The 27,734-nt window shown below is 31.9% G+C and overlaps 1 protein-coding gene across 1 annotated transcript in view; it reads right to left on the bottom strand.

Annotated features, from left to right (window-relative positions):
• Hace1 (HECT domain and ankyrin repeat containing E3 ubiquitin protein ligase 1) overlaps positions 1-27,734 on the bottom strand; it is a 79,715-nt gene that overhangs the window by 15,658 nt on the left and 36,323 nt on the right. The window contains exons 8-19 of the mRNA XM_076858388.2: positions 27,492-27,588; positions 27,218-27,319; positions 26,061-26,167; positions 23,440-23,590; positions 16,641-16,966; positions 16,044-16,112; positions 15,710-15,797; positions 8,833-8,944; positions 8,640-8,737; positions 8,369-8,456; positions 3,954-4,103; positions 3,249-3,445 (exon numbers count right to left, since the gene is read on the bottom strand). Of these exons, the coding sequence (XP_076714503.1) occupies positions 3,249-3,445; positions 3,954-4,103; positions 8,369-8,456; positions 8,640-8,737; positions 8,833-8,944; positions 15,710-15,797; positions 16,044-16,112; positions 16,641-16,966; positions 23,440-23,590; positions 26,061-26,167; positions 27,218-27,319; positions 27,492-27,588 (1,585 nt within the window). The remainder of the gene's footprint in view (positions 1-3,248; positions 3,446-3,953; positions 4,104-8,368; positions 8,457-8,639; positions 8,738-8,832; positions 8,945-15,709; positions 15,798-16,043; positions 16,113-16,640; positions 16,967-23,439; positions 23,591-26,060; positions 26,168-27,217; positions 27,320-27,491; positions 27,589-27,734) is intronic.

Below are 27,734 nucleotides of genomic sequence, written 5' to 3'. Positions count from 1 at the left end.
ATATACTGGATTTTAGAGAAAAGGCATTTTGTTTTCATTCTGTAATTAACAAAGGCCTTTAATAAAATTTAGGAATAATAACCCCCTCATGTGGAAATCAGTTTAAATAGGCTCTCTCTTACTAATAAGTTTGGCAAGTCATTTAAATTTCAAAACAGTTAAAATTATAAAGTTCAACTCTAGACATGACAATTACAACTATATACTTATAAATATAAGTAAATAATGGACTAGTTCTAAAGTGACAGTAAAGTTCATGGTAGAATGCATAAATCGAAAAAAATTATATTCTTCAGGTTTGATTTTTTAAATGAACATTTATATACTAAATACTTTAACAATTTTAAGGCAAGTAATCAGTTTAAGATGTGGTATGTTCCTAAAGATTTTTAAGTTTTAAATTAATCTGGTTGTTTATTAAAAAAATATTAAATGTCTAAACACCCAAAAATTTGATAATACAATTATATTGGTAACTTTAGAAAATGGAGACTCGATTTATTGTGAGAAATTTTTATATGAGAAAAATAAAAGTTGAAAATAATTATTAACATATTTATGACTGAGATCCTGCTATTATCAATCCTAATTATTTTTTTTAAAGTTAGCCCATTATCAACCAAGCAACTGGTCAAATTAAAAAGTGTTACACTTAGAAATAAATGTTTCAAACTCTTTAATTACCATAGTATTCCATCCTCAGACAAGACTCACAATAAAAGGTACATCCTCCATGAGCATATTTTAATTTATAATTATTTAATTACTATTTTCCTTCTTTCTAGATTCCAATAAAAAACATGAATGTAAAAACTAATAAGTATTTTATAAAATCTAAATAAAAATCATGTCATTAGTGGAGTGGCTAGAAAATGCAAGTATAAATACAGCTATGTATCATTGAATTGTTAAATAGTCATTCCACTTCATCAAACTACTCACCAGATATAGTATTCACCAATAAGAATTACATTTATGGTTCTTCCCTGAAAAGCAATCACCTGCTTAATAAAGATTCTATGGGGGCTGGGGTTGTGGCTCAGTGGTGGAGCGCTTGCCTGACATGTGTGGGGCACTGGGTTCGAGCCTCAGCACCACATAAAAAAATAAATTAAATAAACATATTGTGTCTATCTACAACTTAAAAAAAAAGATTCTATGAATTCATTACCTTTAATTGAAGGTTGGTCTTCAGTGTAAAATAAAATAATAAATGTACTACAAGGTGAACAATCTAAAGATTTTTAAAATATTTTCATTCACTCCCAAGTTCATACAAATTTCAAAATTAATTTAAGCACTTTACTATCTTAATTTTCAACATTCTAACATGACTCATTATATTAAAAACTAGGTAGGTTTTTCCTCAATATGATTAATTTTGCAAACATCATGAAGAACATTAGACTTGAAATTAGGAGACCTGAGTTTTGGTATCACCTTTGCCATTAACTCTTTAGGATTCAGTGTCCTTGTATTCAAAATCAGAGGGAAAGCTAAAAATTTCTAAGTATAGTGAATAAAAGCTCAACTCCCGATTTTATTTCTAATAACTCAACTGCATATTTTTGTATAAGTATAGTACAACAGTTTTAAGAAGTAAAATTGTATATCTTAATACAGGTTCACAATTTCCTTTATATATGTGAAACTAAGAACATACTTTTAAAGAATACTACCCAATAGCATTCTTTACTACTACTACAACTTTTGTGCTACTTTGCTGGGAGCCATCAGCCAAGTAGGTATGACAATTTCCTTGCCAGCGTACCCCCATGTTTCTTTAGTGGAAGGACTCGTGGAAATAGGACATTTTGCAGCGACATTGCATGTAAGGTGACCTTGCTCTAGGACCAGGACGGATCCGTGTTTAGGGTGTTCCCGGTTTGGGATAATCTGAGTTTAGGGCATTCCCCATTTAGAATAGGGAGTATCCTGCTGCCTGAGTTCCCCTTGAGTTCTCACGGGATTCAGAATATATTTGAGAGACAGAAGCCCAGTGGAGGTGTGGATTTGGGCAGAGAACGTGGATTTCCCCAGAACGTGTTTGTAGAAGGCCGGTGTGAGATCGGGAATAAAGAATTGCTGTTTAAATCTACAAAGCTGTGAGTGGCTCGTGATTTGTGCCCAGCCAGACTGTGGCACTACTTTTCATTTTACAGAATGTCAATGACAATTCTGTATGGTAGGTATTATTATTCCAGTTCTATAGGATATAGAAAACCGAGGCTCAATGAGTTGTTAAAATGTGACTAAGTCTTGGGCCAGCAATGCAGTTCAGTGGTAGCAGGGAACATGACTATCATTGCGTAAGGTTCTCTCTGGGTTCGGCCCCCAGCACTATTATAATAACAACAACAACAAAAAGTCTACAACCTACAAAATGGTTTAACAGACAATCTTTATCGTTAATTCTGAAGTTGTCTTGGAATTAAAACATGACTAAGGAAAGGAAAAAGGTTTTAGGTTTGTTTAACAAGAAGATGCTATTCATACATAACTGGAATTCAAAACCAGATTTTCTGATTCTGAATGTCCTTCATAATATAGCAAAATATAATACTGTATTGTATATTTGATTATGATTTTCAAAAGTTTATGATTTTCAACATTTAAAACAAATGCAAGATTTTGTGATAACATGTATAGAGAAGATACAATAATAAAAACAACCAAGATATAAAATTAGAAATATATACATCAAGAGGTCTAACACATTTACTGGAACTTAAAAGCATTTCCAAAGTTTAAACATTGGTATTTCTTCTTTTCTATATTAAAACTTTTTTAAAATATTTTTTTTAGTTGTTGAAAGACCTTTGTTTTATTTATCTATATGCAATGCTGAGATTCAAACCCAGTGCCTCATATATGCCAAGCAAGTGCGCTACCGCTGAGCCACAGTCCCAGTCCTATAATCACACTTTTGAAATAGTGATTATTACAAGTATTATATTTTGATTAAGTTTGTATTATTAAAATTTTCAAATGCATTTGTAAATGTACAATTGGTATGATCAACTGAAGCGTCCAGACTGCTTTAGGAACCATCTCAGCCTACCTAGGTAAAACAATACTGAAATGATCCTTTCCAATTCAAGTTTGATATTTGATAGTTTTGTTAACTCAAATGTTTTAATCTACAGCATAAAAGCTTTTCTAGCAAGTACCAGAACATTTTAGAGTAACTGGCAAATTATCAAATCCAAACTTCAAACAATAATTAAGGTAAACATTCAAATACTCACTTTGTTATTTTGTGTCACAAGAATACCTCCACCCCCAGGTTTCAAAGGCACCTCTTCCATTGCTCCAAACACATCAGTTTCAACAGAAAAAGTTAATTCTAGACCTAGATCACTAATATCATTATCTAAAATCCACTGCAAATTTTTGGCATATTCTGGATCAATGGATGCTACATCTTGGTAATTTACAGGAATACCTAAAAAAATGCAAAAACACAGCAGTTACAGTCCATTTTTCTGTCTTTCCTCATCTGTTTAATGGTAAAATACTGCCCTCTACGGATACACTGAAAAACTGCAAAACAGAATCCAATTCACAGCATGGCTTTAAATGGATCTAATTCCTAAATGTGGAATTCTAAATATTAAGCCTGTTTTTTCCACATCTTTACAATGAAATCTTTCTTTAAAATAGATATTCCGTAAGTTGTCATAAAATTTCAGAAGTACCAAATATCTTATTAAATTGTATTCTTTGCACAAACATATACATGATAAAATAAAAAACAAAAATTTAGAAGTGTTTTTTTAAAAATAGGTCATTTTTTTTGCCTCTGACCCCCAATGCCTTACACATAGATGGTGTCCAATCAAAATAAAAATTATCTCATTCAAATGCCACTGATTACCTACTTAGTTCACCCTTAAAAGCTTAAGAAAATTACTGTAAAAACATGTGTACAGAAATAAAAAATAAAACCATACCAAGAATGTGTTTGTAGAATGATCGTGTGAAGTAAATATTGACCAACTGCCTATGGTTCAAAGCTAATCCCAAGATCTGGCCAGCAAACCGGAAATAGTTCAAGTGATCAGGATTTACATAGGAGTTACTATTAGGCTGAAAAGTTGTTCCTATTAAAATAAATACCAAAAAATTATACTTAGGAATCTATATGCAGAAGAGAGATAACTTAAATGCAAATAAATTAATTCACATATAACTTCAGTAAAGCTAATCATATATAAACTTCCACAGGAATGTTCTTTGTGGATACACAAACAGGCAGTAGAAATGGAAGTACTGAAAATAACCATTAATTCACATATATTATCAGGACAAGTCCAAATATAAAGAGAAAATTTTAGAATACTTTCAACTGAAAGTAGTTGGAAGAACATTAGATACCTTCAAAAAACCTAGTAAAAGATAATACACATACACGTATGAACACCCATTTTCCTACGCAGTGTGGCAATAAATACTAAGCTATAAACTACGGCAGATATTGTCTCATTCATCTATATATGTCCAGGGCAATTATTATTCACTTATTTTTGCTTCTTAAGGAAAGCAAACAGTTATGAGAAAGACTAAAACTTTTAAATGTACAACTGTTCTTAATAGACCTAGTCATTGAACTTAATGCCTGTTAAACAATGATCAGAAAATCATCTAAGTTTCCAAGTCAACCACTTCATTCACATGGCAAATAATCAAGTTTAAACAATTAATGCTGAGGTAAAAGGAAAAATGGCAAGAGTAACAGTTACTGGTTACAGTGTCAAAATCTAATTTTAAGAGTATAATTCCACTTTTATGAAATATCTAGAATAAGTGAATTCATATATATTCAAAGTAGATTATACTTCAAGTAGTTACTTGAGGCTAGGGAAAGACTGAGGAGTTATTTAACAAGTAGAATTTCTGCTTGGGCTGACAAAAAAGTTCTGGAATCAGTGGTGATGGTTGTACAGCATAATAGGTCAATAGTGTCAATAAGTTGCAGACTTTCAAATGGTTGAAATGATCAATATTACATATTTTACCACACAAAAATACATAGTCCAATCGAAAAACCTAATGTCAACTTCTCAACTTCAACTCCACTGATTTTTCTGTGATGATCATTAACCTGGATTAAAAATTCATTCATTCAAGAAACATATGAACTCATGCTATGTACTACTTACTGTTCTAGGTACTGAGGCTAAAAGAAAGGATAACTGATAAATATAACAGAAATAGAATCAAAGAAAAATAAAGTAGAAAATATTATTAGTGAAATGTTTGGTCATTTGGAATACATATTTGTGATAATACTTTGAGCTTTGATTTATCATTGTTGAAACTCGATTAAACTGCTGTCACCCATTTAATTAGATATAAGGGAAAAAATTTAGAAGCTTATGGTTGAATGGCCTAAATAAGCCACATGAAGTTCATCATTCACTCTTAAGTACCTTTGAATAATTTCCAGTCATGAGGTATGACTGGATATGAAAAGACAGAGCAAGGCCTTGGAGAAGAAGAAAGACATCAAAGATCAGCACAACCATAATTCCAAAACCATATTATTTTATAATGAGAATATCACAACTTTTTTTTTAATCTGTTCAAATAGTGAATATTAGGATTACTGGTGAACCAGCACTTATTTTTGATGAGTCTATTTTCCTCTCCTAGCTTTGTGTAATTCTTTCACTATCTAATACTTTCTGGGAAATTTGGATTCTTAAAAAGAATAGATAAGGAGAAATTTAAAGGAAAAAAAAAGGAAGCAAATGGGATAAAAATCTTCAGGACAGGAATAATAAATAAGTTTTTAACTTGAAAACTAGTTAAAACAGAGTATAAAATTTATATTAAAATTTTTAAGTTCAAAATAATCACAGCTATGACAGTCCCAGGTTCTTGTTTTCACTATTAAAAATTCTGGGGCTGGGACTGTGGCTCAGTGGTAGAGTGCTTGTCTAGCACATGCAAGGTCCTGGGTTCGATCCTCAGCACCACATAAAAATAACTAAATAAAATAAAGCTATTCTATCTAACTACTTCTAAAAAAATAAATAAATGTTTAAAAAAATTATAAGTAATCTAGGGATGATTTAAAGTATATGGGAGGATATGCATAGGTAAAATGCAAATACCAGACCATCTTATAGAAGGGACTTGGGCATCCATCCACAAATTATGACGTGTTTAGAGGGGACCTGCACCAATAACTAGCAGATTCTGAGGGCTGACTGAACATTGGCATGTAAAATTCTGAACCATTATTCAGATAAATGATTTATTGAGATATTTTTCAAAATATAATGAAAAACTTTTTTTTGTGGTGCTGGCAGTCAAAGGGCCCTGTGCACACAAGACAAATGTTGTACCACTGAGTTATATCTCAAGCCCTGAAAATACAATTTCAAGAAGGAAATCCTACTACATAATTATTTTCAAAGAATAATAGTAACAGTATCTAATACTTATTTCATGCTTTCTTTGGGCCAAGCATCAAAATAAACATTTTCATATCTCAGCTAATTGATGTATCCACTAACTGAATTCTCATTGTGTTATAAAACAAGTTATCACCATTTTCAATTAAAGGTTGACTTCACTAGTCTAACATCAAATTTAAAAAGTGGCAGAGCCAATATTAACACCTAATGTAACCCCAAAGTCCAAACTCAAACAGTATCATAAGCTGCTTCTCTATCATGGGCATCTTAATTTGATTAGAAAATAAGTTTTTTAAAAAAAATTGTTACAAATAACAGTCTCTCCAGATGTTCCCCACATTCAGGAACTCTTAAATCCTAAATGAAATTCCTTCATGAAACTAAACTTAATAACAAGATAATATTTCACCTAGATTTTTAAATTATTATTAAAACCATGACCCCAAAGAGAAAACATGTAGTTTACAAAAAGAACCACAATTTTTACAGTCTATCCCCTCAACATTTGCTTTGTTATGTGGTATTAAGGAAGTACCTCTAGTAATGATTTTCACATCAAATCTGAATTTCAGGAATAAAACTAAACAGAGGGAGAATGAGGGGACTATAAAGAAAAGCAAAGCCTAAAATATGCTGAATTGAGTTTTAGAGATTAGGCCTAAAATCTTTAAACTTAGCGCTTCATTGAACTTGTCATACTGTTCACAAAGACACTAAATTCACCACAGAGCAAACAATCAAAGGTTACACAATTAAAGCAGGCAGTCCCATATTCTTAAGTAATTTCAAATACCCAAGGAGCGCATTACATAGGTGAATGCCTGCAGCTTCCTAGCTTCATTGCAGCCACTCCTGTTGGCCTCTCCTAAAGTAATCCTTCTTATTAAATGGAGATTTGCTGCTACACTTGTTTGGAAGCAGTCAGAAGCTACAATTAATTAGGTATTCTCTACTTGTAAATACTGGAGAAAGAAAAGATTTGCAGGAAAAACAATGGAACTGTGCGGCAAAGCATCTGAACTCTAAAATCCTACTTTCACTTCAAATATAAGTCTTTATTACAGAGCTCTCAAACATACCCTCACAAAAATGAGGTGGTAACCAATTCCATTTAGTCTATAATATCAAATTACAACTCTATAGGTTGTAAACCATTTCCACAAAGAGAGCTGTTCATCTGTATTATATGGTTAGGTAAGAGCTTTGTAGTTGTCAGGTCTTGATCTCTTAAAAGAACTGAAAAAAAAAAAAAGTCAGCATGCATAAATATATTATGAGTTAAGATTTAACATCACAATTTCTAGATTTTGGTTTTCATAACCAATATCTTTTTTTCCTTTTAGAATAAACAGAATTTATTTTTGAAACATAAAGGAAGCAGAACTCTCACAATGGAGGAATCACACTAAATTTTAGATGTAGAAACTCAAATAGGGTTAGCAAATTTTTATTTTTCCAAATAAGGACTTTTTTTTAAGTCCATTTCTAGCAACACTATTTTACGGAAGAAAACGGTAGCCAAAAAAGTAGGCTAGGGCTGGGGATGTGGCTCAAGCGGTAATGTGCCTGGCATGCACGGGGCGCTGGGTTCAATCCTCAGCACCACATAAAATAAAGATGTGTCCACTGGAAACTGAAAAATAAATATTAAAAAAAATAGGCTAAAGGATAAGTATCAATTGAATAAATTTCAAAGGGCAGATAAGAACTTGTTCAGGACCTCAAGACAAACATTTGGAAACCAACTCTATACTAAGTCAAGTTCCACTTTCGGTTCTACCACTTGTCAGCTGTGTCAATATAGACAAAAACTCTGAATTACAGTTTTTGATATGGGAATGCCTCATCTAGTTCACAGGGTTACTGTGGGAATCAACAAAATGTACTGAAGTAGTTTGAAAAATATGACAGGTCACCAAAAAAATCAAGACCACACAACTTACCATCCGCTGACTGGGTAAACAATGCATAATCGGGATTGACTATCTCATTAGACAGAATATCAAACCACTCTCGCACAACACCTTGACCCTAAGGTTCAAGAAAATGAAATTTAGCATCAACAAAAATATATTATGCTGGAAATTTTTTTTTCTGAATGAGAACAAAATTAAAATCATTAAATTTCTTTGTTTATCAATTAAATATTAAGCTTCATTCAAATGTGTTTCTTTTATATACAGTGATTTCCAAATCACTTATTTTTATACCCACCATGCCTTCTTCTCCATGGAATCGTACAGCAATCCCTTGTTTCAGCTTTGCACAATTTGCTTTTGATACAACTTCACAGCTACTCCTAAAAATAGAATCTAAATATGTAGCATTAGTTAATTTTACATATTAAAATTTATAATAACAAGTACTTTGTGCCTCACACGTATATCATTTTCTTTTTTAAACATACCTCTGTGAACCAGCAGAATGTCATTTTCATTTACTGGCCTGTGCACCATGTCTGAATCTGGTTGTCCTGAATGCAAATGTTCATAGAACCATTCACAGCGATCTTTAAATGGCTACCCAAAAAAATGACAGGAAAATATATTAACAATATTTCAGTCACCTAATTACCAGATTTATTAGCATACTAAATGCTAGTAAATTTCTACAAATAATCATTCTTAGACCTCTAATTCGCAATAAGTATTTATTAGATAATGTTCAAACATTTCAGTAACTATTCACAAAAAGGCAGATGTTAGCTGAAATACTTTGACAACCTAGACAATGTATTTTTTAACATCCTTATGTTTTCATTGCTTCTTGAACATTTGGCTAGGATCAAACATAAAATTCCCACATTTTCAATAGGAAATACTGATGTTATATCTAAGAACTTAATGTTGGATATATAATTGAACATATTTATTCTCAATTTATTTTAAACCCAACAAAGCTTATAAGAATGAATTTTCACACCCAGAAAAAGTTACAGTGAATGTTCCACTTCAGTTTTTTGAAAATAATCTTTTACACCTATCTTCATTCTTATTTCTCTTTTGAAATACAGACGGCAACTAGAAAGTTATTTGTTATCCTTCTGTCTTTCTTTCCTCCACCCTAAAAACTGAAGAATAAGATCTCTTAAACGGTAAAGAAAATTTCTGCCTTTTATTCATCTAACAGGTAAAGCAAACTGCAAGTGATCTATAATTTTTATGATTAATCTAAAAGTATTATTGAGTACCTAGTATGTGCCAATACTAAAACATAAAAGCTATATAAGTGTCATTCTAGATGTTAAAAACTACTTAGGAAAGTTGAAGAGATGAGAATAACAAAAAACAGTACAATAGTATATATCAAATTCTAAAAAGTGAAGTACAAAATACTGATGCAACTAAGAATTTAGAAACTTGAAGATGAATGAGTACAAAGGTTTCACAAGTCATTTTCTGAACTAGAATTTAAAGCTCAGTAGGACTTGCTCAAGCAAGGAGAAAAAGGGGCATATCAGGTTAAGAGAGACAAAGAGAAAGGTACAGAAGGAGAAATCATGTCCCTCTGGAAGATGTAGTGAAGGCACTGGTATAAACAGAATTCTACTTCTATACATGTTGAAAGAAAAATGTTTGTATAAGTAAACTGAGCACATAATTAAGGATCCTGAGAATTCAGTAAAACATACAGGAGCCACTATGTATATTGGTTAGAAGAATATAATACAGTAATCAAAGTGAGTGTGGCACCAACTTAAAGAGAGATTATCCAAGTACAAGTTATAAAAACAGCTACTAAATAATGAGGTCCACATAGTGGTAGGAAAGAGGAACTATGAAGTAAATCTAAGAGCCATTACTCCTCTAAATAAAAAGGAAAAGTAAAAGAAGATCGCTAGAGATAGAATTTACTAACAGATATAACTTGGAGGGAAAGAAACTTTCTCCCACAACTTATTGCCACACTCCTAGAAGGCACTGATGGAAAAACAATAAACAAGGTTTTATGTATCCTGAATTTAATGTAATTGTAGGATATAACTATTAGGGGTTTGGAAATAAATACTTGACTCTGCTACACTTGAAACACTGAAAACAGAGTCCAGCTGAAGTTGGAAACAAGCTAAGGTACCTTGTTCAAGAGAACAGAATATAACCACCAAGAAGAAAGAAATTTACAATCCGAGATCAGGATTGAGAATTTGCTCAGCAAATAACACACACTACTAAAAACGTTAAAGGATAAACAAGGTGGCACAATACCACAGAAACTACAAGTTTCAAAAGGTAAGGATGAGCAATACTACCCCCCAATACCACAAAGAAGTTACCTTTCAGCAAGTTTCTAGGTTATCAGTCAATTTCTTTAGTTGAGCTAAACTAAATATTAGTTTTGCTTTAAAAGACTTAAGGCTTTTTATTAGTTCTTAATAAAATATTATTAGTTTAGATAACCAATATTATTAGTTTAGATAACTGGTGAGAGATTAACTTCAATCTTTTAATATTTGCTCTTTCACATATAGTATGCATCTAAGTACTTAATTTTTAGTAAACAGACTGGAATATAACGTACTTGAAATTTCAATGCTAATTATTTCTAAAATTTTGGTAAAAGAGGAGAAAACAAAACTTTACACTGAAGCAACATATTTAAGTATGAGCTTTAAAGTCACATAAGCATGGTTTAAAATGCTGGCTCAGTCACTTACTGAATTTGTGATCCTAAGGAAATTACTAATTCCCTCACATCTTAGTTTTCTTACTCATAAAATAGATAAAATAATACCTACTTCAAGGATTTATTGTGAGGATTTAAAAAATAATGCAACAGAACATAATAATCATAATTATAATCACAAATTAGCTAATGCTTTTTAAGCACCAATAAGCCAGGTATTGTTTTAAGCCCTTAAGGTGCATTAATCACACACAACCCTCGTAACACTGAGAAAAAGGTACACTTAGCCCCATCTACAGAAGCAAAAGATATGTAGCACTAAGAAGCTAAGTAATTTGTGGAAATACTCAACATCCACAACAATAAATAGATGATGGTCTATTACCACTCCCATAAATGTTAAAATTGTCAATAATTATGACAATATATGACAGTAAGCTTACTTGCCATTTTAAGATATTAAACTGTCTTGGATCTATAAAATGTGAACCAAGAAATAAAAACAAATGCAATTTTTTAAGTAATTCATATAGAACATTAAAAGGTACCAATTGCTACCTTCAAAATCTAATAAAGATATCTATAAGACCAATACACACATGTGCACACATGCGTGCACACACAGTCACACATATACATACACAGCTCTACAAAGCTGAAGGGCACATTTTTGTATGTAAACTTTCTGAGTACCTGCATTTCCATATATAATTCACAAAACAGGACTGATTACAGAGGCTCCTCTTAATAGCATTTGTACAGCAACACAAAATGTGTCTCCCTTTAACTACTGGCCACCTGAAAACCACCAACAGAAGAAGAAGTCAATCCTTCAGAAATAGCTGGTCTTCAACTTGTTTGGAAGAAACAGTCTCCAAGTTACAAAAAATTTCTTGAGTACAGAACACTTTTTTTTTGATGTGAGAGTAAGTTGCCAACATGCTGCCCAGTACACCCATAAATACTTTCTATATATATTTCCTACAAATAAATTATCCTACATAACCAGTTAACTACTACTAAAAATCAGTAACACTGGTACACTACTGTATCCAATTCCCAGACCCCATTTCAGGTTTTGACAATTTCCCAAAGATATCCTTTATGGGCATAATGATTCATGAACTACATTTAATTATCCTGTTTCTCTATCTCCTTCACTCTGGTTATAGTTATTCAATGTTTTCTTAATTTTCATAACCTTGAAACTTTTAAAGATTGCAGTTCACTTAATTTTGTAGCATATCCCTGTTATCAGAGTTAGCTTAATGCTTCCTCATACTTAGATTTAGGGTATGCATCTTTAGCAAAAACATCACAGAAGTGAGGCCATGTTCTTCTTAGTGTATCCTATTAGCTGGCACACTGCTATGTCTGCTCTGATTACTGCAAAGCTTCTCCACTGTAAAGCTCCCATTTTCTCTTTGTAATAAGTAGTCTGTGAGGAGATGTTTTGAGACTATAAATACCCACCCCTTATAGAACTTTCCAAATTCATTCATTAATTTTTCCAGTATAGATACATGAGTTCCTATCTTATTTATAATATGCTATTATCATTACTTATTTTGATATTCCAATTGTTTCAAATTTGGCCAATGGGAATCCATTTCAAACTGGATTCTGAGTCATTTTGACATAATTCCATGATTCTTTGAACATATCTTTACTTTCCTGCACAAGAAAATGTTACAGTTTCATCTTGTATGCTGAGAGCCATTAGCCAAGTAGGTATGACAATTTCCTTGCCAGCGTACCCCATGTTGCTTACAGGAAGGACTCATGGTAAAATGGACTTGCCTTAGGCATTTTGCAGTGACACTGCATGTAAGGTGACCTTGCTCAAGGACCAGGGTGGATCCAGGTTTAGGGCGGATCAGGGTTTAAGGCTCTCCTTGGATTTAGGGTGTTCCTGGTTTAGGACAATCCGGGTTTAGGACAATTCCAGGATTAAGATTATTCCTGCTGGGAATAGGGCGTATCCTGCTGCCTGAGTTCCCCTTGAGTTCTCCCGGGATTCAGAGAGTATTTTGGGAGGCAGAGGAGATGGATTTGCGGAGAATGTGGATTTCCCCAGAACGTGATTGTAGACGGCCGGTGTGAGTTCGGGAATAAAGAATTGCTGTTTGAATCTACAAAGCTGTGAGTGGCTAGTGATTTTGTGCCCAGCCAGACTGCGGCACTTATACTTTTCCATAACCTGACCTTGGAATTCACCATTTCTCCAATGGGCCCTGCTTCATTTAGAAGACCAAGAGCTACATGCCAAGTTTGCTATATCTTAAAGAATGAAAACTCTGTTCACACTGATATCTGTTGATTCAAATTTAATAGCACAGAATTTGTTCTAGTTTCCTCCATTTTGTAACTCCTTTCTCCAACATTAAGCTCCCATACTTATCTGATCAACACTCACCTCCTCTCCACCTCCCATATATAACCAACTTCCTATTGTTGACATGGCCCCTTCACTGTAGAATGCTCACCGCCCCACTGAGGCTCTGTCAAGTAACTATGAGAAGCCGCCACCATCTTCCACATGGACCTCCTCCTTACGCCACTCCAATTCATCTATCTCATCATGAGCCCTCTTCTAAACAGATACCTCCTTACCACACCCAAACTCCAAAGCCCCACACTAGGCCAGCAGGATGCATGTGAATATTCTTCATCCTGGTAAGTTAACAAAACTCTCTCACTTGGTCAAAAAGGACAGATATCTAATGCAGATGCTTTTCAACTGAACTGTTTGGGAAAGGGGAAAAATGAAAAACAGAAATAGTATTAAAAATAGCAAATTATCTCTTTTTCAACAACTAAAAGCTTCTTTTACCTAGTATCTCATTTGCCCTAGTAGATAGCCATATAGTACAGGTCAACAAAATGAACTTAAGGGGCCAGTGATATAATTCAGTGGTAGTGTACTTGCCTAGCATGCACAAGGCCCTGGGTTCAATCCCTAGAAACAAACACATATGCACAGACACACACACAAAGAAAGAAAGAAAGAGAGAGAGAGAGAGAGAGAGAGAAAATATGGATTTAAGACATTGGTGATGCAGTTCAGTGTTAGAGTTTACCTTGCAAGTGAGAGGCCCTAGCTTTAAAACCCAGCATCACCGCCACCACCACAACAAAAATAAACATAAGAACCAGATAGACTTTTAAATCCTATTTCTTACACTTAATAGCTGAATGGCTTAAACACGTCATTTAACCCCTTCGATTCAGTAAAAGCAGCTGATTGTTCTGAGAATTAAATAATTAATGTAAAGCAAATACATGGTACTAAAACTATAATTAGCATTCAATAAGCATAAGTTATTACCATTTCCTTCTTTTACATAATCATTATTAAACAGGAATCAAAACATCCCTATGTACATCTATATAATTTTATAAAAATGAATTCTTAGCTCTTTTAACTTCTGAAAGGGTTCGTGTTCCTAAAGATATTAAAAACCTTATGGTATTTATTATCTCATGACTACTAATGAAATCACAGCCTCCAGTCTATCCTTTACATCTGATAAATTATTTTCTAAAATGATTTCCTAAAATGTTGCCAAGATTTGTTATTCTCCTGAAGCTTCCAAACAGTCTAGCAAACAAAGAAGATTCTGCAATCTGGCAATCAAGGCTCAATACAATATTCCAATATGAACCTATTCTACCTTTCCAGGTACTTCCACCTATCTGAAATTTCCACCTGCATGTGCCAGCCCATATTTTGGCTAGAATATTTGTCCTCCTCTTTACTCCCATCAAAATACTGCACGTTTCTCAAGCTTTTCAAAATCATTTAAAATCTACCTCCTTTTTGAAATTTCCTTTCACTAGAGCAACCAAAAGCAAGTTCTTCCTTCCTTAAACTCCTGAAAAACCAGGTGATACATAACTACTGACTTATAAGTACAAATATTATCTTCCCTGCTAGATTGAATTCGGATCCTCTTAGAGAAATGTGATTTCTATCTCCAAATCAACTACCATTTTTTAAGCATATATACCAAGCACTCTTCACAGGTTACTCTTCACAACAGTCCTATAAAGTTGGTTCATTATCTTTTATAGATGAAGAAATCAAGGGTCAAAGATGTTAAGAAATGTGCCCAAAGTCATATAACTGGTTAGAAGCAAAACAAGTTTTTCCCTAGCATTTTTTCACAAAACATGAGATATATGGGATAAATAGGTACAACCTTCATAAGGGGAAAGATTGTCAGGTCAAGTAAGTTTAGAAAGATTAGCAATGTTAAATCACTATTTTTATCCAAAGATTTTCTCAAAGCCTTTTAACATGCTACTCATGTACTTTACATATTTCCACAGGACATAAGTCTAATTTCCCAAATGTATTTGGGGATAAAATCCTTTTCTCAAAGACCATCCATGACACAGGACTATTGATTCGTGAAACTCACTTCAGGAAATGTAGTAATGTATTCTATAGTCTTTGCACGGGCATTTGCACATAGTAGGCACTCAATACACATTTCTTCAAGAAGAAAAATTTATTCCTCATATTAAAGCAACATGTAATTCCATCCCTCTTACTTACAGGAGGTTTTAAGTATAATGCTGACCACACTCAATAATATTTGAATTTTAAAAATTTATTTCATTACTAAGACTAAAAACAAGATAAAGAAAATTTCTACCTGCGCTTTTATGATATGCATGAATCTTGACATCAACTCAGGACATTCAAGGAGAAAGTGAAAGTGGTCAAAAATAATTTTAGGATTTCTAAAAGAAAAATATATTTTGTTAAATGGACAAGAAATACAAATACCATTAAATGAAATGCAAATTCAGATATATAGATAACTGAAATAAAAGAAAAACATATTAATCCTCTCCTACTGCATTTTGAATTGTTATTGAACACATTTGAATAGAAACAGAAATAGCATTTTTTTCTATTTGGAAGAAACCAAACTTAAAGAGAAGAAAGAGTGCCAAGACAGTCCATGAAATCTCAGAAACCCTTACCTGTTAACAAAACATTTTAAAACTTCATCATGTTTGCAGACAAATTCAATAAAACGGGGTGAAGTCATTCTGTGGGGATTAGGCAAAAATCAGAATACATACAGAGACAAACACTGGTGATAAGATACAGAAAATCTGATAAATATGTATTGAACTGGACAGGCTTGTAGACCATAAGAAAGAACTTAGGTTTGGATCTTCTTTATAAATTCAGAAAACTAAGGCATGCCTAGTCAATACGTAGAATGAAATAGTATGTATGTATGTATAGAAATATATATATATATATATATAATATATAAAACTTCTCAATAATAGATGACATAAACAAGTAATGTTTTTAAAAATCTTCAAAGTATGAGCATCTCTGCTCTATGAATCTCAAACATATAATTAAGATATCCTATATAAAATGACATTCTCCATTCTACAAAGAAATTTTGTACTAGAATCAGATTAGTACAATAAGTACTCTAAAACAAGATTAGAATAGGATCTTTAAACATCAATAATTACTTCTTGTTATTGAAATTACAAAAACATCATATCTCTTCTTCACTTATGAGAGCAAAAAATAATAAGCTGAAACCTTCTTACCCTGGAGGCATCTGACAAGAACAGCACATGTAAAAAGCTTGAATGACAGCACTTAGCCGGTTGGCTGTCATAGAAATAACATCCTGACAATCTGCATTGGCTTCCTGTTTCCCTGCAAGAGCATCTGGTTTAGATTCCCCTGTGCCAGTGGATAGATTTTCATAGCTCCCAGGTTCAAATGGTGGAATGGAAGTGGCATCTTGATCTTGGCCTTTTTGTTTCAGTAAAATAGAAGTGATATCTGTTGAGTCCTTTTTGTTTTTCATCAATTCTGTAGCTATTAAAACTAGCCATTCATCTAATGAGTGCCAAAGCAATTCCAGAGGCTATGAAAAAAAGAAAAGTTTTTTAGACATCATTCTTAAACTGCATAATTTAAAAAAAAAAAAAAACCCACACAGCCAGACATATAGTGTAAAAGAGAAAATTTACTCTAGATACTTCAGTTTTCCCATATTAAAATGACAATAATGCTTCAAGGTAAGTAACAAAAATATATGTTTCATATAAATTATAATTTCTTCATTTATAGCAAAATTTAATTATTTGTGTATGTATTCATGGTAATAAAAAGATAAAATCTAACAATAAATTATAAGCAATCGTTCTTCTTTCAATTTCAAAAATTTAGTTTTAAGACTATACATTACTTTCATAACACCCCTAACATTTACTGTCAATAATTATCAAGAATTTTCACTAAAACAAAAATAAGCCATTTCCAACTTAAAATAAAATTAGAATTCCCAAAGAACCTAATAAACAGTTTAAAATTCTCCTTTCTTACATGAATTCCTAGAATTTTGATAATTTATCATAAGAAATGATTAAAATATGACATTTCTATGAATAAAGTATATAATCATACAATATATCTTGTTTATACATACACTCCATCTCAAATAATTAATAAAGAAGCACAATTACCAAACTTCTATCAAAATACTAATTAGCAAATTCTTTTTTTTGTGGTTTGGGGAACCAAATGCAAGACTTCACACACATTAAGCATAAACTCTACCATTCAGCTATGCCCTCACAGCTCCTTGCAAACTCTTAATTCCAAGATTAAGGGGGCTGGGGCTGGGGCTGGGGCTCAGCAGTAGAGCACTCGCCTAGCATGTGTGAGGTACTGGGTTCAATCCTCAGCACCACATAAAAATAAATAAATAAAATAAAGACTGTGTCCAACTACTATATATATATATATATATATATATAAACATTTAAAAATAATAATAATAAGGGGGAAGAGGGGAATCAAACTGCTTTTTTACTCCTACAATATTTTAAATATTTCTGAGAATAGTGAAATGTCTTCTGTGAATTAAGAGTAAATAACATTTTATATTTAAATCATTTTATCAAAAATGCTACAATAGGACCAAATACTAAAAAAAAGAAATACAAACATTATCTATAATAATGAGTAGTTTTAAAACAAATATAAATGTCCACTACTTTTTATTAAAAGAACTGCTGGAATATTTTTAATTCCAAATAAGGATTAACAGTTAAAGAGTAGAGGGGTTATCATTCATCTTACACAGTATTTTAAATATTTTTAAATATTTTAACTAAACAAATAATCTTACTTTTAGAAAATACTATGGAAAAAGATCACGCAAGCATATTTGTTTCTGAAATCTTAGAGAATGTTTTAATAACCTGTTATGCCAGAAAATTCTTCTCAATTATTATCTAACAATACCTTTACAATATTTTCATTGTTTGTTCAATAATCCAGAACTTTATTAAGTAACCAGAATATTGTATTTATTATTTGCAAGTAATTAAATCACCCCTAGTTCTTCATTCATATGGTGAACCAAAAAGCAAAAACAAAACAAATAAACTGAACTACCACTACTATAATCAACAAAACTTAGTACACTAACTAATTAAGCAGGAAAGCAGTTTCCTTTTTAAAGAGAAATTAATATTACCCTGGATGAGACTGAAATAAGGACCCCACTCATCCACAAACAGGGCTTTTCTAAATTTAGGCCACAGCTGAAAGATTTGAGGCCTCTGCTGTTTAAGGAAGGACAGTTGCTATAAACAGTGACATGACACTTTTACTGAAAATGGCTTAGAATTATAATCACCATCCAAGTTTGAGCCTACAGTTACTCCTCATGAGCAAAACAGTAAACCTGTGATAGAAGCTGAATAAGAACTTTTTATGTCACAAACTATTTAGCTTTACATTAGAAAATGAACTCCAAAATAGAAAGAACAGGTGGTCACATAAATTACTTCAAACCAAAGAAAAAAGAAAAGTGATAAAACCTGGAAAACGGACACAGTGCATAGAGATGAGGCCTAAGGCAAGAATGATACAGGCTGATCATGTAGATGAACACTGGGCCTAAACTCTTACAATCCTATTTTCAAATACTGGCAATGTGCAAAAAAATTTAAAGGCAAACTTTGAATAATCCAAAATAATAACAATACAATGGATCTGTATGAAAAGATAGATACAAAAATCCTAAAAGTTAAGAGTTTTCAATAAGGAATAGGAAGAAATAAAATAAAGAATATAAGCCACTAGGGGTCTTTCTTTACTTTTCTTTTTTCTACCACCTTTCCTTTTTTCACAACACATACACCAAACCTAAATTCAAACCATGAGGTAATTTTACATAAGAATTTGTCTCTTTGAAGATCTATTTTAAAAAATCACTCCTCAATCACAAACAAGAATACCATAAAAAATAACTTTAATTTATAATTGTGGCAGCAGCCACAGACAAAAAAGATTAAAATAAAGTTTAAATTTTAAAATAAAATATTGCAGTCTGGTTTTCTAGCTAATTGGTACAGAGTGGTTGGCTAACATCCATCTCCAGCATTGCAAAAATATAAATAAAAATAAACTATTGCATACCATATCTGTGAAGCTTTCAATATTCATAAATAATAAATATATTAGATAGGCTACAAAACACCATACATATAAATTGTTACTGAAAAATAAGTCAATTACTAAAGAAAATAGTAGCAGATTTCTCGGCACTTTGAAAATATTGCTTCATTTCATGTTATTGAATGATTGCCACATTTACCTCTATAATAATAATAAGACCATCATAGATGAGTTACAAACATTTTAAATTATATTTCTACACTATAATACAGAATTCCAAATTTATTGAACAAATTTTTTAAATTTTAAGATGTACTGAAGTAAAGTAGAAATGTGACAGGAAATTGATACTAACAGTTCATTAATAAGGGGTACTGCCTTGAAATTCTTTGTCAGTCTATTTCAATGCAATAATGTTAAATGCCACAACCCAAAAGATATTAAAGTTTAATTTTTCAATCTTTCTTGGCTCCCAAATTTTCCAAATACAATTCTATGAAACCATTAACAGTTACAGCTTACTATTTCACACTCAAAAAAGGGCACATCAGATTCAAAATAACCTAAACTGTCTTCCTCATGCTTGCTTACTCACTATAATAATAAAAACAACTTTCTCCTTCAAATACTCCAAAATTCCAAAGGCTCTAGATGAAAATCTCTTAACACTGAAAGAATAGTTAGTATTGAGATTAACTTAAAGGACTTCTAATATAAATCAGAAAACTAATAACAGGATGTTAAACAATTTCACCTACTAAAAACACATGGCCTATAAACCCACTCATTCTTAATGGAAAACCCATTAGTTAATCCTAACAATAAAGTGACATGTTACAGTACCTAGTTACTAAAATGGAAAGTAGAGATCAATTGCTACCTTACACAAAATGTGGTAAAGTTAAAATAGTATTTCCAGTCTAATGTTGTGCAACTCAACAGCAATAAAGATTTTTAATCTGTATTACCCCACAAAGCAGGAGACCTTATAGGCATGATGGCAATGTACAATGTCTACTTTCAGCCAGACTGGTGGGAAGGCAGATCATTTTGCTATCTCCCCAAAATTCCATGTTTTATTCATAAAATTGGATGGAAAGAGACTAATAAATTTCTTAAAAGTCAACACTTGTTAATTGTTTTTTAATTACCTGAGTTTTGGAATAAAAACATTTTACCAAAATGCAAATTAAAAATTTAAAGAGAAAATAAGTGGTCAAAGAAGCGAGAGCACTTATTCATGATGCAGAAAACACCTTTAAAAATAAAATGAAGGGCTGGGGATATAGCTCAGTTGGTAGAGTGCTTGCCTCACATGCACAAAGCCCTGGGTTCAATCCCCAGCACCACAAAAAAAAAAAAAAAAAAAATGAAGATACCAACAAAATAACTGGAAGAAAACAACTTTATAGACAGATAGCTGGATACATATAGAGATATACATATATATATATATATATATATATATATATATATATATATATCTCACAGATACATGACAAAACACAAAGTTTGAATTCCATAAAAAGGAAAAAGAATGATATCTTCTTTTACCGTAAGTGTACTGACTGCCTAAATAGAAAATTGACATTTAAATCAAGCATGAAATACCTGTAGAGAGACTACTTAACATACACTTAATTTCTGATATCAATTAGCAAGTAAGTGACAGATTCAAATTTTTAAAACAATGAAAATCAGACAATACTGAATATAATCTATACCGAATTTAGATAACAGTGACCATATCTATAACTGATTTGATTTTCTACTTATCATTTTAGATGAACAGAAAGGATGAGCTGAAAGTAAAATCAAGGGTAGAATCAGTTCTAATAGTGAGCTATGCCAGAATGCATGAAGAACAATTAAATATATGAATGAGCAGCAAAACTCACTTTAAACAGCAGTAAAAGAATAAATCAATAATTTAGACTGACATTTAAAATGACAGCAAGTTGTCAATCCTAACTAAAATGACAGCAAGTTGTCAATCCTAACTAGTGTTAGAGGAGGTGATATACGAAGTCAGTTTGAATTAAAAGATGATGCATAGTTTTCTTCATCCAAAAGGTAGCACGATGGAGGAAAGCCTATAAATGTACATACATGTATACAACTGAAAACTTTATTTCCAACACTGATTTTCTCTTATACCTATTCTAATACTTAAAAATATACAGTGTCAAAATGTTTGCAAAACATTTATTTTTAAGTATCTACCAGTTTTTCCATGTTACAAAAAAAAGAATCATTTAACAGAGACTACAGCTTCAAATTTTATAGATAGCAAAGTTATTAATTTAGTTTTCAAGGAAGTAGCACATAAAAACATTGCTTTTTGGATGTAATGGCGCTCAATGGCAGAGCACTTGCCTAGTACTATGTGGCACTCGGTTCAATGTCTAGCACCACATAAAAATAAACAAATAAAACAAAGACGTGCTGTCCATCTACAACTACAAAAATAAAAATAAAAATAAAAAAACAAAAAAATATAAGTTCATGAATGCCAAAAGAAAATTTTACACCATGAAAATCTCTGAAGAAAAATTACCTTTTAAAAAACAACATTAGTGGGCAGGGGGTGTGACTCAGAAGCAGAGTATTTGCCCAGCATGCACAGGGCCCCGGGTTTAATAAACAACACCACAAAAAATATATGTAATAATAATAATAACCATTAAAATATATTAACTTAAATGCAATCCCACAATGCTGAGTGCAGTGGTACATGCCTGCAATTCCAATTACCTGGGAGGCTGTGGCAGAAGGATCACAAGTTCAAGGCTTGCCTGGGCAACTTAGCAAGAACCTGTCTCAAAATAAAAAATAAAAAAGGCTGGGGATATAGCTAAGTGGTAGAGCACCCCTCCAGTATCACCAAAAATAAAATATATACAGTACCACAAACAAGCATTAATAGCAATAAAGTAATATCTATCTATCTACCTGTGTGTGTGTGTATTATTTTTTAATTTTTTTTTTTACTTCAAAAAATTACAATTTAACATGGGTAACATTGCTGCCTTTGGTTTTATATGGAATCATTCTTCTAAGGATCAATCTTCCACTCATTTGTACCTGTATTAAAAAACGTTGAAGAAGCAATACAAAATATTTTAAGAAAATTTCTCAGTGATTCTTTCCTGAGGTAATCCCTGGAATTAACTGTTAGTACATCTAGTAAATAAAAGCAACCTTACTTCTTTTTTCTAAGCGGGGTACGACAGATTGAACCTAGAGGCACTTTACCACTAAGCTATATCCCTAGTCCATTTTTTTTACTTTTTGAGACAGGGTCTCACTAAGTTGTTTAGGGCCTCACTAAGTTGCTGAGGTTGGTCTCAAACTTGATATTCTCCTTCCTCAGCCTCCCGAGTTGCTAGGATTATAGGTGTGCACCACCACACCCAGCAAGTAACTTTACTTCTAAAAGCACATACAGAGACACACACACAACATACATACATACACACAATAATAAAATTTAACAGAACTAGATATTTTCTTTCTAATAAGAATTTTTAAATGGTAGTTGCCTATTATATTAAAAACATTCAATAAGATTAAATTTAAACATTAAATATCTTTATGCTTACAATAAAACACTAATTAAATAAAAATTTTATATGTAAGAAAATATAGAAAGCTCACCAGTTAAACTTTATGTTTGATTAGAGAGAACTGAGAGAAAAAAGGTGTGCCTAATTTAAAAAATGGTAGAGGTGGGCTGGGGATGTGGCTTAGTAGAGAACTTGCTTAGCAGGTGCAAGGCCCAAGACCACAAATAAAAACAAAAAACAAGTGGTACAGATATGAACCAAAATTATACCCTGTTTGTAAAGTGTCTGATTAATGAAGGCATGCTTTGTCAAATTCATCTTTTACATATGTCCGCCTAAAAACAACATATTCTTGTCTGACCTTGAACACCTGGCTTCTTGGAGTTTTGTTCCCATTGTAACCCATATCGATTCCATTACTGGGGGAGGAAGGGCCAATTCGAAAGACATGACAAAATATCCTCACAATCCTTAAAAGGCTCTTCATTTGAGCATCATAATTGCTAGATAGGCTGAAAAAATTAAAACATGAACAGATTAGATGGGGCAAACAAACTATATCTTCAACAGTTTCATTTCACTGACCTTTAGCTTCATGATAAAATGGGGGTAAAATTCTCTTTTTATCATGATAGGAAACAAAATGGTTTAACAGCAAAGTATCGAATACACATTATTTGAATAGCTTATTAATAGAATGGTAATTTTAAAGTACCCAGAATATAACCAAGATCAAGGTGTAAATGTGTAGGGGGGGAATACTCCTCTAGAACAATTGGTATCTTGATACACCAACTTCAAGGTAATCTTCAATTCTCCCTTCCAAAAGTACATTTTTAAGTTGAACTATTTAGAATTCTGAAAACATTTCACAAAGAACCAACTCTATAAGTATTATGTTGTAAAAGTATACAGCTGCACAAAAGCAGACCAACCCATTGCTCAAATGTTTAAACTAAGAAGCTGAAATTCTATCTAGTCTATCCATAACTTCATAGCCCTCCCTGTCCAACAAGCGTAACCAATTATCGGCATATAGAATATTCACAAATTGAATAATCTTAAAGTTACCAACTAATTGCATTAGGGTTGTTCTCTATGTAATGGGTTGTACTATGATTCCACATAAACATAGGAAATAAACCCCAATGTGGGAAAGAAAAAAAATTCAACTAACATTAAATCATACAAAATATAAACTTTCTTAAACACATTGAAAAGCCCTTCAGAACCCCAAAGTACCTTGGGATTAGTCATAATCACAAATACCAATCATTCCTCTTCCACAGAGAAGCTGAAGAACTTCAGTTAAATTCATACTTAATTTAATAATATATCTATAAATAACTTTTGGGGTCTAGGGAATATTTTATTTTGAAATCTCTAACATCAATTATTTTGTATTATAACTGTTGCACAGAGTAAGGAGTTTCATGAATTTTCAGGCAGAATGCCATAATTGTGTTTGTAATGAATCTAATTATCAAAAGTCCTCTATATATTTTACCCAATTCATGGTAACATTTTTAGTATACCTTTAACATTTAAAAAAATAATAATAAGGATTAATAATTTGGGAATAGAAAATGTCTATTCATTAAAGTATTTACTACCACTTTCTAATAAAATGGAACAAAATCCAAACTAAATGGCAAATTGAATATAAGGAGACATCTTGTCTGTTTTATTCACAATCACCTAATAGAATGTCTGGTGTCGGGCAGCAGGCATTCAAAAATACACATTAGATGCATGGATGAACAATAAGGAAACTCCAAAAGGTTAGTTGCTAAGGCCACACAGTTAGTAAATGGTGTGTCTTTAGTTGCTAAGGCCACACTGTTAGTAATGGTGTGGATTTAAACTTGAGTCTGGCAGGCTCCAAGGACCATGCTTTTAATTAGCATATCTGAATCTTAGAAAGGCTTCATCAACAACGTGTAATACTGGGAATGACTAAAATAAGAGAAGCATATTATGGGAACCTGGAATTCAATAATTCTTATAGATAAGATTCTAAAAGTAGTTGCAAAGAGAATAATTTTTTAGCAAATTGTATATTGAGTAGAACTGCTAAAGAAACTTTGAACAGTTTAAAGAATGCAAGAAAGTGATCTTGGCACCAAGAAAAAATAAAGGGTCTTAGAGTACAGAAAATGACTCTCATCTGAAGTATATGAAAAGTTGAGGGGAAAATGAAACAAAGGTCTAAAATCATGAATTTGACAATGTAGATGAATTATAGAACCTGCATGTTGTTGGGAGGAAAAAAGTTCAGTAGCAACTAAAAAGGTAGGAGACAATCATGACCTATCAATATAGAGATGATTAGTGAAAAAATAATAATAATAATACAAAGGGGAAAACGTCTAAATTAAAAGAGGGTCAAATTTATAAATTAATATGTAATAACAGAGAATTATATAACTCAAGGGCATTTCTTAATAGCTACTTACTCCTAATTAGGGTGACTAACCACAAAAGAGTGTAGCTGTGGGAAAATGCCATATATATAAAATGAAGTAATATAAAAGCATTAACTCCATGGACTTAGTGATGAGCCACTAAAATCACAAAAACTTCTGGAAAGAATAAAGAAACGAAATGAGACAGGGTAAGGAGAAAAGTTCATGCTGAATCTCAAAAGTATTTTGAAAAGTTGAAGAAAAGCCTATATTCACTTTTATAAATTAGTAAGCAAGATTCCTGTACTACTTTTTGGATTCTTCTTCATGTGTATTTACTTATATAACTAGTCTAAGTAATACTTTCAAAAAATTCCAAACACATATGCCAAAACTCATTCAAGTATGCTCCAGTTTCTTTAAGATCAAAGTTTCTTTAGGTGATTATCTTGGTCCTTTTAAATAAAATAATGATACGTCAGCAAATTTTCATAATATCTTCCCACTGAAAAAAGGCACCTAACAGAATAACTATTCAGGCAGAAACTGCTACCTACTGAAATGCTGAAACACTTACCTAAGCAGCTTGTGACCATTTGTTGTAGCAACTTCAGCAAGGCTTGTTAGAATCTTTAGGTACTGGCTTTCACTTTGCTGAGACAAATGCTCCAGAACTTGCCGTAGCTAAATATTTATAAGTAAAAAATTAAGATTAAATAAACTATTAAATTTTGTCAAAAAATTAAGTACTTATTAATTTAATAAACACCTTACAGCCAATCAGCTAAAACAGAAACCTTTATACTTTGCTCTGTATAAATTTAAAAGTTAATATGATAGATGATAACAGAAAATTTTGTTGAAAATTACACAGTAAACAACAATTTAAAAAAAAAGAGAATAAAAATCACCTAGTGTATCTATGAAAATTTAACTCCAGACTTCTCAAATTTCAGAAAATTTTAAATTCTATAATTTTTCTAAGATTATAGCTACTATAAATAATAGCACTCAGGGATGGGGATATAGCCAAGCAGCAGAAAGATTTGAGTTAATCTCCAGCACAGCAAAAAGAAAACCAAAAATAAAAAAACAGTGCTTGGTAAACTAGTGATTACAAATCATAACATGACATTCCTCCTCGGATTCGTTTCCTCTTTCACAGGGAACAGTTATCTTAAGGGAAGATCAAAGATCCACAGAACAGAAGAGTTAGAAGGTCAAATATTAGCCCAAAGTTTGTTAATTATTACATATGTTTCTTGGTATCTCTGGGGACTACCACCTGAATTCCCAAGGATATCAAAATCTGCAGATACTCAAGTTCTTTATATAAAATGGCATAGTATTTGCAAATAACCTATGAACCTTTTTCCACATATTTTAAATCATTTCTAGATCACTTTTCATACCAAATGCAATAAAAATGCTATGCAAATAGTTCTTGTACTATATGGTTTAAGAAACAACAAGAAAAAAAATTGTAATGTTCAGTACGTATGCAATTTTTAAAAATGTTTTTGACCCCTGATTGGTTGAATCCATGCATGGAGAACCCATGGATATGAAGGAATAAATGGAATTCATACTTATTCTATAGTGCAGATAAGCATATTCAAATTATTAAAATATTTGTATTAATAAATAAAATTACTAAGCACATTTGGAAAGTTTCACATATATAAGCCTGAATAAAGCTTGTTCATTTCCAAGTTACTAGCACAATTATATTACCATGTTTTCTCGGAGATCTTCATTCTGTGTCATTTGAATAATAGTCTGAAAAAGCCTAGGATGATACTGAATTAATACTTCACAAGTCTCTCCATATCCACCCTAAAAACAAGACTTAAAATTACTCAACTTCAAAAATAAAGTTTTTCTTAACAGTCATTTATACTTCACAGTATAAAAATCTTTGCACTCACCCACTCATTTATGAAAAAAATGATTTTACTATTCTCAGTTTCTATCTTAAATAGGCTCAAAATATATATTGAAAACATACCTGTACACATAAATCCAAAGGGGTTACTCCATTTTTATCTGGCAAATATTTGGCTCCTCGTAATAGAAGAATCTGTGCTGTATCTCTCTGACCATGACTATATAAAAATAGAACCAAATTAAAAATAAAATTTTTTTTTATTTTTAATAAATTTATTTAAATAGCCAATTTATTATATTTTACCAATTTGATATATTTGCTTTACATACACAAACAGACATAAACATCTTGGAAGATCAAGTT

Source organism: Callospermophilus lateralis, chromosome 6 (assembly GCF_048772815.1).
Source record: "Callospermophilus lateralis isolate mCalLat2 chromosome 6, mCalLat2.hap1, whole genome shotgun sequence".
Taxonomy (NCBI): domain Eukaryota; kingdom Metazoa; phylum Chordata; class Mammalia; order Rodentia; family Sciuridae; genus Callospermophilus; species Callospermophilus lateralis.
The sequence above is the reverse complement of the archived record's forward strand: the minus strand, read 5'-3'. Positions and strand labels throughout refer to the sequence as shown.